Below are 12185 nucleotides of genomic sequence, written 5' to 3'. Positions count from 1 at the left end.
TGACGCTTGCACTTTTCTCGTCTCCTTTAGTCTAAAGTCAGTTTTTCATTCATCAGGGTTTGTTTTTTTTTTCTGTCATTTTAAATTATTTCAACCTCAGAGCAATCCAACACTCACGTATAGGAATTAGCACATCGGGGACATGAAGGAATTTCTCGTCAAAAGCAGCGCATTTTTCACTGACTGGACAAACCAGATGCAGTTTGGACAAGCCTTCCAAGTGAGTAATGCACAATCTGCACTTGAGAATCTTGGTTTTGTCTTCTCCTATATTATCTTCCAACCTAAGCTTTCTCCATCCTCTTACCCTAATGAACAGTTTGAAAGGCTTAGGTTGTTCTTTCATTGGTGAAGAAACCAAATCCTACATTTTCCAGAGAGCTTGGTATTGCATCACCATGAGAATATTCTACAGCACTTTAGAAGAGATCTGATTATTTTTCCTTTGCCTCATGATATTTTGATTTTCTAACAGTGACAGAAATCACTGAGTGATCATATCTGTATAGATGTCTAGGATGCTGACTGAAGATAGTAATTTGTTCAAGGCCAGGTTGGATGAGGCTTTGGGCAACCTGGTGTAGTGGAGGGTTTCCCTGCCCATGGCAGTGGGGTTGGAACTAGATGATCTTTGAGGTCCCTTCCAACACTAACCATTCTATGATTCTATGATTAAAAATAATTTCCTCTCATTTTGTAAACCCCCAACAAATGTTTCCTGTTGCTTACTTATGCATTTTTTTAAAATAAGAGTTGCATATTTTGCTGTTAGGTTCCTAATTACATTGATGATATCTTTGTCTGGAGTTCCAAACCATTAGTAGAATTTGATAGTATAATCTCAGCTATTTGTACGATCAACATATTCAGTAGCTTACCTCAAAGATAAACTGGAGTGATCCTGTCACTAATTTGACTATACCCAAGCATGCACTTTCATATGGTAAATATGACCCAGTTTTCTTGAATCATGAATAACATATTGCATTAATCACTCTTGCCATTTCCCTCTTCCAAGCTCTGAAATTTTACACAGAGTGAAATGTACCTTCCAGCTTTGTTGATAATGGCAAGCTCCTCATACAATTGTACCGTAAGAATGATTACTCGCTAAACCAAAAGTCTACCTAGCTGTGTATCTTGCCTCTGATGATGATGATGACTATAAGCATCTTTACGCTTAAGGAAATTATTTAACATAAGTATGTATGTTAAATATTTACATGAGTTAACACATGGTATCTATAATAGAGGAAGCATCACTGAATATTTATACCCTGTCCCATTCTTTCTGTAATGATAAATTTGCAAAAGTGTAAGGTGGGGTTTTTTTTTTTGCTCTGAACAGTACTTTCCCAGAGGACTAGTATAAGTGGTCATAAACACAGCCAGGACTCTTGTTTGCTGGAGTCTTTCTTCAAGTGTAACTTGTTTGGCCCTTTGCCATGAAGGTTTGAGAATCTGTACTTGCAAGTGGATCAGAGGCAGAAAGCCTCTGATATGGATGCCACTGACTAAAACCAGGGGATGGCTTCAGTTTAGTGGCATTCACTACACTCCTCGTAATGTCTCCTAGTCCTCTCGTCCCCAAACCTTCCACCACTGCAGTAAGTGCCATGTTCTGACATTTAAGTAATTGGTTTTAACAAAGAATGACCTGCCCAAACTTATAGGGACACGACACAATACCCTTAAGTGACTGGTCAACTGCAGTTCAAGTTATTCATTGGTGCTTTGTAAATCGATATAACCTGGTAAAGATTTCAGGTTATCTGGGAGGCTCAAGCTAGAGAGAAGATACTTAGAAACGCCACAAGAAATCACGATTTAACGCTCAAACACATTAAACTGAAAGCCTAACTGATTGGTGCTACCAGGGAGTGGGAAATTTTTTTTTTTTTTTTGGGGGGGGGGAGGACACGACTCAACTGTGAATCCGGTATTTCAGTGAAAGAAGAGACTGGTTTTGAGCTGAAGGGAAATCAAAGTAGGAAGGTGCAAGTAAAGGCTTAAGTATCATGTAAGCGGAGCAGGGCTGACAGAAAGGGACCGTGGCCATGCCGTGAAGCAGGAAAAGGGATTGTGGTGTCGGGTGAGAGCGAATAAGCCCCACAGCGAGGGCTTGCTGCGGGGACCCCAGGCAGAAAAACATGTAACGCGGAGACACTTCACTGTACGGGAATCAGTAACGGTGGCAGGAACGCGGTGTGGAAAACGGCTGCTGCCCCGATGCGAGTGGATGAAAGGGGAAACGGGAAAGGGGAAACGGGAAAGGGGCAGGAGCAGTGGTGGCCCCGGCGCTGGCTGGGGCGAGGAGGGGTGACCCCGCCGGGACTGCCGAGGAGGACAGGACAGGGGAGGGCGGCCCGGCGGCGACAGGCGCCGAGGCCCCCGGGCCGGGCGGGGAAGCGCTTTGCCGGCTCCGAGGAGCGCGGCGTGCGGCCCAGCCCGGATTCCCCTCCCCGTCATGCGAGAGCAGCCGGGGCGCAGCGGCCGCCCTCGGCCGGCCTCCTCTCGCCAGCGGAGTCCCCTCCTCCCCGCTGCCTTCCCGGCGGCCGCCGAGCCGCCGGCGGCGGGGGCGGTGGCGGCGGGCGGCCGAGCCGGTCGGGGCTCGGCCGCGCTGCCCATGGGGGAGTGCGGGGTTCCCCCCCAGGTCCAGCTCTTCCTCCGCGCCTGCGAGCAGGGCGACTACGAGACCGCCCGGCGCCTCTTAGGGCTGCCCGGCGGTGGCACCTCCGACCCGGCGGCCGCCTCCTCCTGCGCTACCGAGGAGGCGGCGGCGGCCGCAGCAGCCGAGCCCCGCGGAGAAGCGTCCGCCCCACCGGCCCCCGCCGTTCCCGTGGACTGCACCGACGAGGCCGGCAACACGGGTCTGCAGTTCGCCGCGGCGGGGGGCCATGAGCAGCTGGTGCGGTTCCTGTTGAGGAAAGGGGCCTCGGTACAGAGCAGGAACCACTACGGATGGAGCCCCCTCATGCAGGCGGCCAGGTAGGGAAGGGGGGGAGCGGGGACTTGCGGGGGTGTCTCGGGCCGCCATCCCGCTTCGCCGCGACGCACCGGCCTAGTCAGCGGCAGGGCTAGGGCTACCGGGCCGGCGGCAGCCCCGGGGCGGGACTGCCGCCGGCGTTCTGCTCTTTCGCTCTCAAAATCCCGCTCCCCGTGCCGGGGGAGGGCGCTTGGGAGTGCGGGGGGGCACTCCCGGCGTGTGTGAGTGCGGGCGGGCAGGCGCCATGTTGGCGGCCGCCATCGTTCGTCGCCGGTGTAGCGGTGGTTATGCCGGGGAGGGGGGCGGAATTCGAGTGGTCACCTGTTACCTTCCAGTTTGAATTTGTTTGAGGATTACGCTGAGGCATTAGGTTTTTCTCTTTCCGTGTTAAGGATGTGGTGATTGTAGCTGCGTGCGCAATTTCTTGGGTAAAGCCAGTGTGGAGTCGCAGCCAGAGGTAACCTGAACGTGAAAACACTGCTCCCCTCTTTTCTTCTGTGGAAATAAGATATCTCCACACCACTTAATCTTCTGGGTTTTTGTTGTTGTTGTGTTTTGTTTTGTTTTTTGATATGTGTGTATCTTATCCACCTGTTGAAAACCCACCTCTTGACATAAACCATACTGAAGTAAACAGAAGTAATTCATTTCACTTTGGCTCTTCCATATTTTCCTAAATGGCCTGCTGGAGGATGCGGGAAATCATTGCTGAGGATTTTAATGACAAAACTGGATTGCTTTCTGTATCAATGATGCTGTGTTTGTGTAACCCACTGCTGGCTTGTGGGAGGTTCCCGTATTGCTAATGCTGGCTTTTGTGCTTATCTTTAAGTATTCAAATACCCTCTGGGTTTACAGATGTGTTTTGCAAGGTTGGAGAGCAGTGTTTTCCTGTAATAATTGAATGTTTACGTGAGAGGATAAATGTTTTGTGGGTTTGTTTTTTTTTTTTTCATGTTTCATAACAGATTAAAATACTTGGAAGAAAAGAGTCTGTTTGAAAGTCAACATTTTTCATTTCAATTAAAGCACATAGAAAGTTCCCAACGAATGAGTCACACAGCTGGTTTCCCAGTAAGAACAAGGAAGACAAGGTTCAACAATTTTGTTATTTTATGAAGGTTAAAAAAAAAGAAAAAAAGTTGCAGAAACATTCTTAGACTTTATTTTCCTTAATGAAAACTGTGTGCTCATTCTCTAAAAACAATAAACTCAAACCACTGCAACCCTCTCACTATTTTAAAAGAAATGACTTGCTGCTATTTGGAAAGTACTGCAGATGTTATGGAAAGCGGTGGAGAAAGCTTAAAGTAGAAGAGCGTGTTTCTTTTTTAATGGATAACCGAGAAGGAAACATACTGTTTGCACAAACGCAGGTTTCATGCTATGCACATGTTTAATTTTCTGGCTGTGGTTAGTCCTGTTGAAATTGGACAAGAAATAGCATATATGTGTAAAATTAATCATGTGTACAGTGGTTACAGGGTCTACTGAGGTGATGCAGTGAAAGCTACCAAGATAGACAGGCCCTGGAAGCTTCCTTCTGCAGCTATGTACTTCGTGAAAAGAAACTAGGGAGTTTTGGTCTGATGTCTGCTGTTAGTGGCTGGTAATGTTCTTTGGGATTTCCTCAACTAACATTTGCTTTGCTGCAGTGTACAAAGGCTGCTTTCAGGATTAACGTTTGATTGTATTAAACACTGTACAAGAATATAGTAACGCACGGTATCTGCAACAAGAGCACAAAATACACGTCAATGTATTATGTTTATCAAAATGTAGGATTCCTCAGCTGAGGAATGGTAAAGGTTTCCATTTTCTCACGGTTAGCTAGCTGGTTGTGTGGCTTGCGTGATTGTCTTTTACGTACTGACAAGCTACCAAAGCCTCTGGTACTCAAGTGGTATCAAAGCTGAGAAACTGGTGTCAGCATCCAGTATGACTAAGTTCTTTCAAATATTCTGCACAGGAAGGGTTTAATGCTTTAATACCAAGTTTCCTTATTGGAAGATATTTGATGTTACGCACGATTTTGAGTTAGCCTAGTGATACAGCAGTCTCCTGAAATCATAACACAAGCCTAACATAGCAACTGCAACACAGAGTTGAAGCACAAGACAAACAGCATGCCCATTACTGGTCCCTGCGTGCTCACCATCACGATGCTGGGCGTCTCCAGTTGCTAGGAATACGTGGCCAGAAGCCAGCTCAAGCCCCTTGCTCTCTTCAAAATTTGTTTCGTTGGTTGCTCAGTTTTGGTGGTTTGTGTTGGGCTGAGCTGTGTAGTCACTTCCATGCTGGTCGGGCTGACTCAGGACGATAATGTTTTCTGTTGATTGTTTTAGGGAAGGCCATTCACACAGCTAGCTGTCCCATTCTGCGGATAGAGCCTTTCTCTAAAACAAAGGTTACCCTCTGGTCCCCTTTGTGTTGAGAGAAGTTCAGCTTTCTTTACAGTGGCCATTTACTGTTTTCTTCTCTGAGCTTCATGGGTGCATGCCTGTCTTCTCTAAGCCTTCTTCCCTTGTGGGAGTTCATTGATGGTTCACAACTGGAAAAACAAGGCATGATGCCCATACAAAAGATTGGCTATCGAGTTCATAAATGGTCTCTTTTTTTGTTTTGTTTTTTTTTTTTTTACCTTCTTCTTTAGCATTGACTGTTTGAAGTTTTTACTCTACTTGTTCAATAGTATTGAGGGTACTTAATTAAGATCACTGCAAACAAATTGGCTTTGATTCTTGAATGTGATAGAGGCCTGGAAACAAGAGAATGAAGGTGACTGGTTTATGGAAGTTACATGTTGATGAAATGCAGTTGAAAGCGAGGCTAGCATGTTGCTGCTTTGGGCTGAACATCCTTGTAAATTGGTGCCTGGTTTATAAGTGTGGTCAGTGGTACATGTGGAATTGTTTAGTTTACAGTCTTCAGCAGTTAATTGCTCCCCTCCAGTAAGGTGACCACTGTCACATCCAGTAGTGTGTGCGTGGTCTCATATAGGATGTTAATCAATAGGACTATTTGGTAACAAAGTTTTCCGTGTTTGGAATATGTCAGTTTTCTTTGAGAAGCCTCTGCCATCAAAGGTTTTGATTCTCTTCCTTATCACTTTCTTTTTCTCAAGGTTTGGACATCTAAGTGTGGCTCACATCTTACTGGAGAACGGTGCTGATCTCAATGCACAGAATAAGTTAGGAGCCAGCGTCCTCACAATGGCCTCCAGAGGTGGCCACGTCAGCATGGTGAAATTGTTGCTGGAATCTGGAGCTTTTGTAGACAATTATGACCATTTTAGCACAACTGTACTTAACAGCAGCAGAGACGATCTTCCTGACATCACTCCACTAATGGCAGCTGCTCAGCATGGACATGAGGCCGTGGTACATCTGTTACTAGACTGGGGGGCTGATTGTAATTACACTGTGAAGACTATGGGCTGGAGTCCTTTGATGCTGGCAGCCGTTAGTGGAAAGGTGAGCTTGGCACAGCAGCTCATGGAGAAGGGTGCCAATCCTGATCACTTGAATGTACTACATAAAACGCCTTTTGAAATCTCTGTTGGCTTCAAACACAAAGACATGAAGGACTACCTGGAATCTCTCACAACCATCAGACCCCAGGCAGGTATGAAGTGTTAGTTTTTTTGTTTTGTTTTCTTCTGAAATTTTGATTGCTTATTTAGAAATGGAAGGGGTTGTTTTGTCTGTACACAATGTTCTTTATAACTTGTAACTAGACTCTTTTGAAAATGTTGGAGTAGGTGCCTCGGCTGAGGCAAGAACACCCAACTTCAGGAAGTTTCCTCTTTGTTAGCATAAGAGATGCCTGTCCAGCACTAAAAATCATATGAAACGTTTTAAAATGTTTTATTGTTTAAAATGTTTTTTTTCTTTTAAAACACATGGCCCAGGTGCTCATTTAGGAAGAAAATTACAAAGGCTTACTTGAAATGGCACTAAAGAAGGGACGTCAAAAACAGAACAGGATATCAAAGAAGGACATCACAGATTCAAAGAAAAACTAAAAGATATAAAATCTAGAAAACCTGCCTTGTAAGGAGAGATTGAAGAAGTTCAGTCTGTCTAGTTTCATGAGGAGGTGGTTTTAGAGGTGTGATTAATAAAGATTAATAAATGAGGTCCTATACTGGAGGGCCTTTTTATGTGGCAGCCAAAGGAAAAAACTGTGAGTTTATAGTTAGAAGAATTTGAATGCGAAATGGGAGGCTATTCACTGTTTTGCAGTGAACGTTAGACTTGGAGAGACTGAGAGGTGTGCAGTCTCTTACAGTTGCAATCAAGGTTAAATGCCATTCTAAAACCCGTTATCAGATTGTCTTCACTAGGTGTTTCGTACAAGGCCTGTGACATGCAGAAAGCCAGATGAGCTTATAACCTAACAGTTTCTCCTAACACTCTCTTAATATATGAAACCTCCTCAAAGTCCTTTGATAGTGAACTGTATATTCTAAGAAAACCAAGTATTAATGTGGATGAATAACAAGTCAGCATGTCCCCTATGTTTCTGTTCCTTGCAGAAGAGGGGAATGCTTAAGTAGCTTCAGGACTTCATAAAATTTGTAAGGAACCTCCTCCTCTCAAATGTGAGTATGCCTCTGTGTGTGTCCACACACACAGACGGGCATACACACTGTGCTCATGTATGTACAAAACTAAGTTAAAATAACATTATTTCAGTGCATCTTAAGTAACATGAAGTTAAGAAATGCTGCTTTTATGATTTTGAATTTTGCCCTGTAGTGCATTCATTATGTGCACTGAATGAGACAAGAGAGTTGATAAAGAAATGTTTTGTGACCGTGTAATTAAGGAATGTGCAGTGGTCATGTAGCTTTAGGTGCGAGTGTGGAAGGATATAAGAAATCCAGGATTTTGTAGAGGTAGTATCTTGTAATAGATGATCTGAAGGCTTAGGAAGGTATGAGCAAACTTAGACTACAGCATTTTTCCTTCAGTCTTAACCAGTATATCCAGTACTGCCCACTCAACCAAAAGAACAGGATAGTATACTGTGTGTCTTTACCAGTAATTTTCCAATTTTTTTTTTTAATTACTACATGTTGTGGTTTAGGCCGATCCGGCAACTAAACTCCACACAGCCGCTCTCTCACTCCTTCTCCAGTAAAGTGAAGAGGAGAAAAAATGTAATAAAGGGACTGAGGGGCGAGACAAGAACAGAGGGAGCACCCACCAACCATGGTCCCGGGCAAAACAGACTCGGTTTGGGAATAAAACAATTCATTTTATTAACAGTTACTTTGAAAAATATAGAGACAAAGAAAACCGGTTACTCGAGAGGATAAAGAGAAAACAAGGCCAGATCTTAAAAACAACACACCCCCCACCCCCCCATCTTTCCTTTTCTTCCCAGCGGCGTAGGGGGACAGGGAATGGGGGAGTGCAGGTCAGTTCATCCCATGTTGTTACTGCCGCTTCTTTCTTAAAGGAAGAGGAGTCCTTACACCCTTTTTCCCTTGCTCCAGAGGATCCCCTACTCACGAGGAAAATCCACAAACTTCTCCAGCGTGAGTCCTACCCGCAGGATGCAATCCTTCCCCATCAGATTGCTCCAGTGCAGGCTTTACCACAGTCTTGGATTCTTAGGGAGTTGTTGCCACTCGCTCTGGTGTGGGTCATCCCATGGACTCTAGATACGTCTTTACCTTGTCGTGCATCCCATGCTTCACGACCGTCCTCAGGCTCAGGCATCTCTTTTCCGACATGGCTTCTCCATGGGCTGCGAGTGGGTCTCTGCTCCACCGAGTCCGTCCTGACTGCAGGGGGGCCGCCTGCCGTCTTGCCACCGGTTGCAGGGGAAACTCAGCTCCGGCACACCTCCTCCCGCTCGATCCTCACTGACCTGGTGTCGATGCAACTGTTTCTCTCAGATCTCAGTCCTCCCTGGGTGAACTCGGCCCAGCGGGCACCCCGAGAGCGGGACTGTCCCCGAATTCCCCAAGTGGCTCCATTGCGGCCATCCTCAGCAGGTGGCGCCGGCCCAGCGCGGGCAGCCCCCGGCCAGGAGCCAGGGAGTGGGGCAGTGCCCTCCTTCCCTCTCCTCACACAGAGGACCTTTTCTGGTTCCTTTGTCCCTACTTCAATAGGGCAATTCGCAGAGGTGCCGATTGGCTCAACCCAGAGGGGGATGGGAGTCCGATCTGGTGGGCAGAACCAGGTCTGACCTGGTTCCAAAACCTGGGAAGTCACAGGGAACAAATCCCCTCTTCCTACCATCAGAAGCTTCCACCCCCCCCCCCATCAAACCCTCACACTAAGCAAGTTTGTATTCTGTTGGCAGCTTTTTGTGTATAATTTCCTAGGATTTTTATTTTTATTGAAGGTAAAGGTTAAACCTACTTGCTGTCACCTATCAGTTTGAAATGTTAATTAATTTAGTTTTTAAAGTTTTTTACTTACTGCGGATATCTCTCCCACATATCTTTCCAAATTAGCTTTTCTTTATAGCTGGTTCTATAAAATAATGTTATGAATCTCTTATGTTAGTTTTGTTAAAAGTATTGTGGATTTGCGTCTTTTTTCTTCTCCAGAAGTTTGTTTATGCTAACAGAAATGCATTAAATCTGTTCCTGAAATCAGACAGTTTGGTTTGGACATTGTGTTAGACATTTGAACGTCAATAAGTCGTTTCAGAGATTGAGACTTTATTCTGTATGTGGCTGTTTGGGGACAATTTTCAAGGTATTTGTGCTTTATGATGCAGACCAGTGCTTGGAGGTGCTTAACAAGAGGGTTTGGAAGAGCTGCATCTGGATTTTTCAGCTTTGGAGCACTTAACTTTGAAATCTAAGGATGTGACTAGCTCTGGAAAGAACCTTTTCCAGGTGCTACCATCCATCCAGCCATGGTGGCAGAAAGCCTGTAGGGTAGGATAGTCCCCTCTAATCTCTCTGCCACTTGTGATATCCAGATAGGCTTATTTAAATCTTATCTAATTATGTCTATGTTACACTATTGTGTAGACATGTCCACAATCCCCAAAATTGTTAATTTTTATTTAGATTAGGTGCCATCGCTGGAGGTCAAGCTTGCCTTGTACTTTAAGAAGCAAGGACAAAAATCTGACATCTCTTTCTGCTTCAGAGGATGTGTTAACTTAGTCAGATGTTGACTCACAGGTTAAGCTGGAGCTAGGGCTTTCGTACAGCCACGCTACCAGACGGAACCGGCTGACTGGAGACGTTTGCTCATGACCAGTCTCCGAGGAATAGACATCAGTTGGTTACAGTGCGCAGAGAGAATCGGAATCTGTGGGATTCACTAGTGCAGTGCCCATGCGTTTGCACAGAATGTGTGTGCAGGCAGAGTTGGCCTGGTGAGTCTCGAAAGTCTTCTGTCGTCATATGAGTGACTTCAAGTGTTGAAGAAGTCTGCTTAAGCTAGAAGGGTGGGCTTGCGTTAAAGCAGGTGAGTGTTCCTGTCGCCTCTCCTGAGGGGGAGTTTCTGTCAGCAGAAGGGTAGTAACTAATTGGGGCAGAAAGGAGGGTAAAAATGTTAAGCTTGCACACATATTTCTGCAGTGTTTTTTGACATGGGTTCAGTCTCCTCCTGGCACTGGAGTCTTGCATATCCTAGGAAGAAAAAAGATACTTTCTCTCATGTGAAAGGCAGCAGAAAAGGAACTTGTCTTCTGATCTGTTGCCATAGATAGAGCGATTTGCCTTCCAAAAGAAAGCATCTCTCTGCTCAGAGCTGTTTTCAGTAACAAATTCAAAACTACCTGCAGTGGCCTGCTTGTAGCCTGTGTTCTGTCCCTGTCCTTGCTTCAGCTTACTCGGATGGCAGTCCTTCCTTCTGTCATCTCCTTGTGGTCTCCTGTTCCCTGAGGCTGCCTCTCTTCCAGGTTTTTCGCATGCCAGGTGCAGAGTCTGGTCCTTTTCTAAGCTACTCTTTTGTAATCTGTTTTCCAATGGTGAGCTCATGCACAGTTCTTTCTATAAGAGCAGTTTCTGAACCAGGAGAAAATGTAGGACCTGCAACTCTTTCACAGTCTTAAAATAAGTTTCTCGTGTTTTTGGGAGGTTTCCGCTGATTGCTTTTGTTCGCATTTTCAAATTACTTCATTTGGGGTCAAGCTATGAACATTAACCTTTTCTGTTTTATCATAGAAATGGCAGAATTTGGCTTGGGAAATCTCTCAACATCTCCTTGTTTTCCTTGAATTTTTTTTTTATCCTATTGGTTTTGTAGCATCAGTAATACTTTGGAAGATGAAGGAGGCTTTATTTTTCTGGCTTGAGTGGAAGGGGCAAAATATGTCATTATTTTTTCCTCATCTTACGTAGCGTCAACAGTTTCAAAGCACTTTGAAGGCATGCTGAAAGGAAGATCCTTCACTCAGTTCTTATAATGGGGCTGATCATCTGGGAGCTGAAGGAGATCTATTAATGCACAAATATCAAGCTGTGTGGTTAAATCATCGCTGTTATTTTTGTGACCTTCACAAATTACCTTGGCAATACTGAAGAGGAAATAAAAATGGGACATCTTGTAAAGCTACTTTTGAGTCACCTTTCAAAATAATCCTGTACTATTTGAGTATTTGTTCTTGTACAGTGGATGACACCAGACCACAAAACCATACTGTGGTTCTTTAATTGATATTTTAGTCTTCCAAGCAGGAAACACAGAAGTTTCCAAATACAATTTGCTGATAGAGAATGGAAGTTGGAATGCAAAAGCCTGTACTGATGCTGTACTATAGTTTGTAGCTTTAACTCTGAACCATACAGATGAGTCATTCTCCCCAAAGGGAATAAAGAGGTTATCAGTGCTTTCTTTGTTCTTACTAAATGTATGTCCAAACATATGTTTTATACTACCTTTATGTAAATTTTTAAGTAGTTTCTGCCAGAAAAATTTTACTAGAAATTTTTGCTTTTTTAATGATTTTTAGTAGAAATATTTGTATTTCTTCCAGATACAGAAAAGAGGCAACCTGATGTCTTTCATGCTTTGAAATTGGGTAAGTACTGACAGGACTCTTCCACCATGTCTCGTTCTTGTAAATTCAGAGCATGTTTGCTCGTTAACATGGGAAACCAAGATGTGTTCTGGTTTTATATGTGACTTTGTTTTTTTTCCTTTTTTTTCATTTAAAAAATACATTTATTTCTGTAGTTTATTTTTTTTCACATTCTAATATAAGAAAATCTTTATGA

The 12185-nt window shown here is 44.4% G+C and overlaps 1 protein-coding gene across 2 annotated transcripts in view; it reads left to right on the top strand.

Moving 5' to 3' along the window:
* Positions 1-2626: 2626 nt before the first annotated feature.
* The window catches only part of ANKS6 (ankyrin repeat and sterile alpha motif domain containing 6), a 47024-nt gene continuing 37465 nt past the window's right edge, over positions 2627-12185 (top strand). Inside the window, exons 1-3 of one of the 2 annotated variants that reach the window (XM_086609135.1) lie at positions 2627-2988; positions 6111-6610; positions 11945-11989. In XM_086609135.1, coding sequence (XP_086465261.1) covers positions 2627-2988; positions 6111-6610; positions 11945-11989 — 907 coding nt within the window. The remainder of the gene's footprint in view (positions 2989-6110; positions 6611-11944; positions 11990-12185) is intronic. The other variant, XM_086609136.1, reaches the window with a different exon arrangement.

The sequence above is a fragment of the Tauraco erythrolophus genome, chromosome 3 (genome assembly GCF_009769465.1).
Source record: "Tauraco erythrolophus isolate bTauEry1 chromosome 3, bTauEry1.pri, whole genome shotgun sequence".
In the NCBI taxonomy this organism is placed as follows: domain Eukaryota; kingdom Metazoa; phylum Chordata; class Aves; order Musophagiformes; family Musophagidae; genus Tauraco; species Tauraco erythrolophus.
This window is presented reverse-complemented; position numbering and strand designations above follow the sequence as displayed.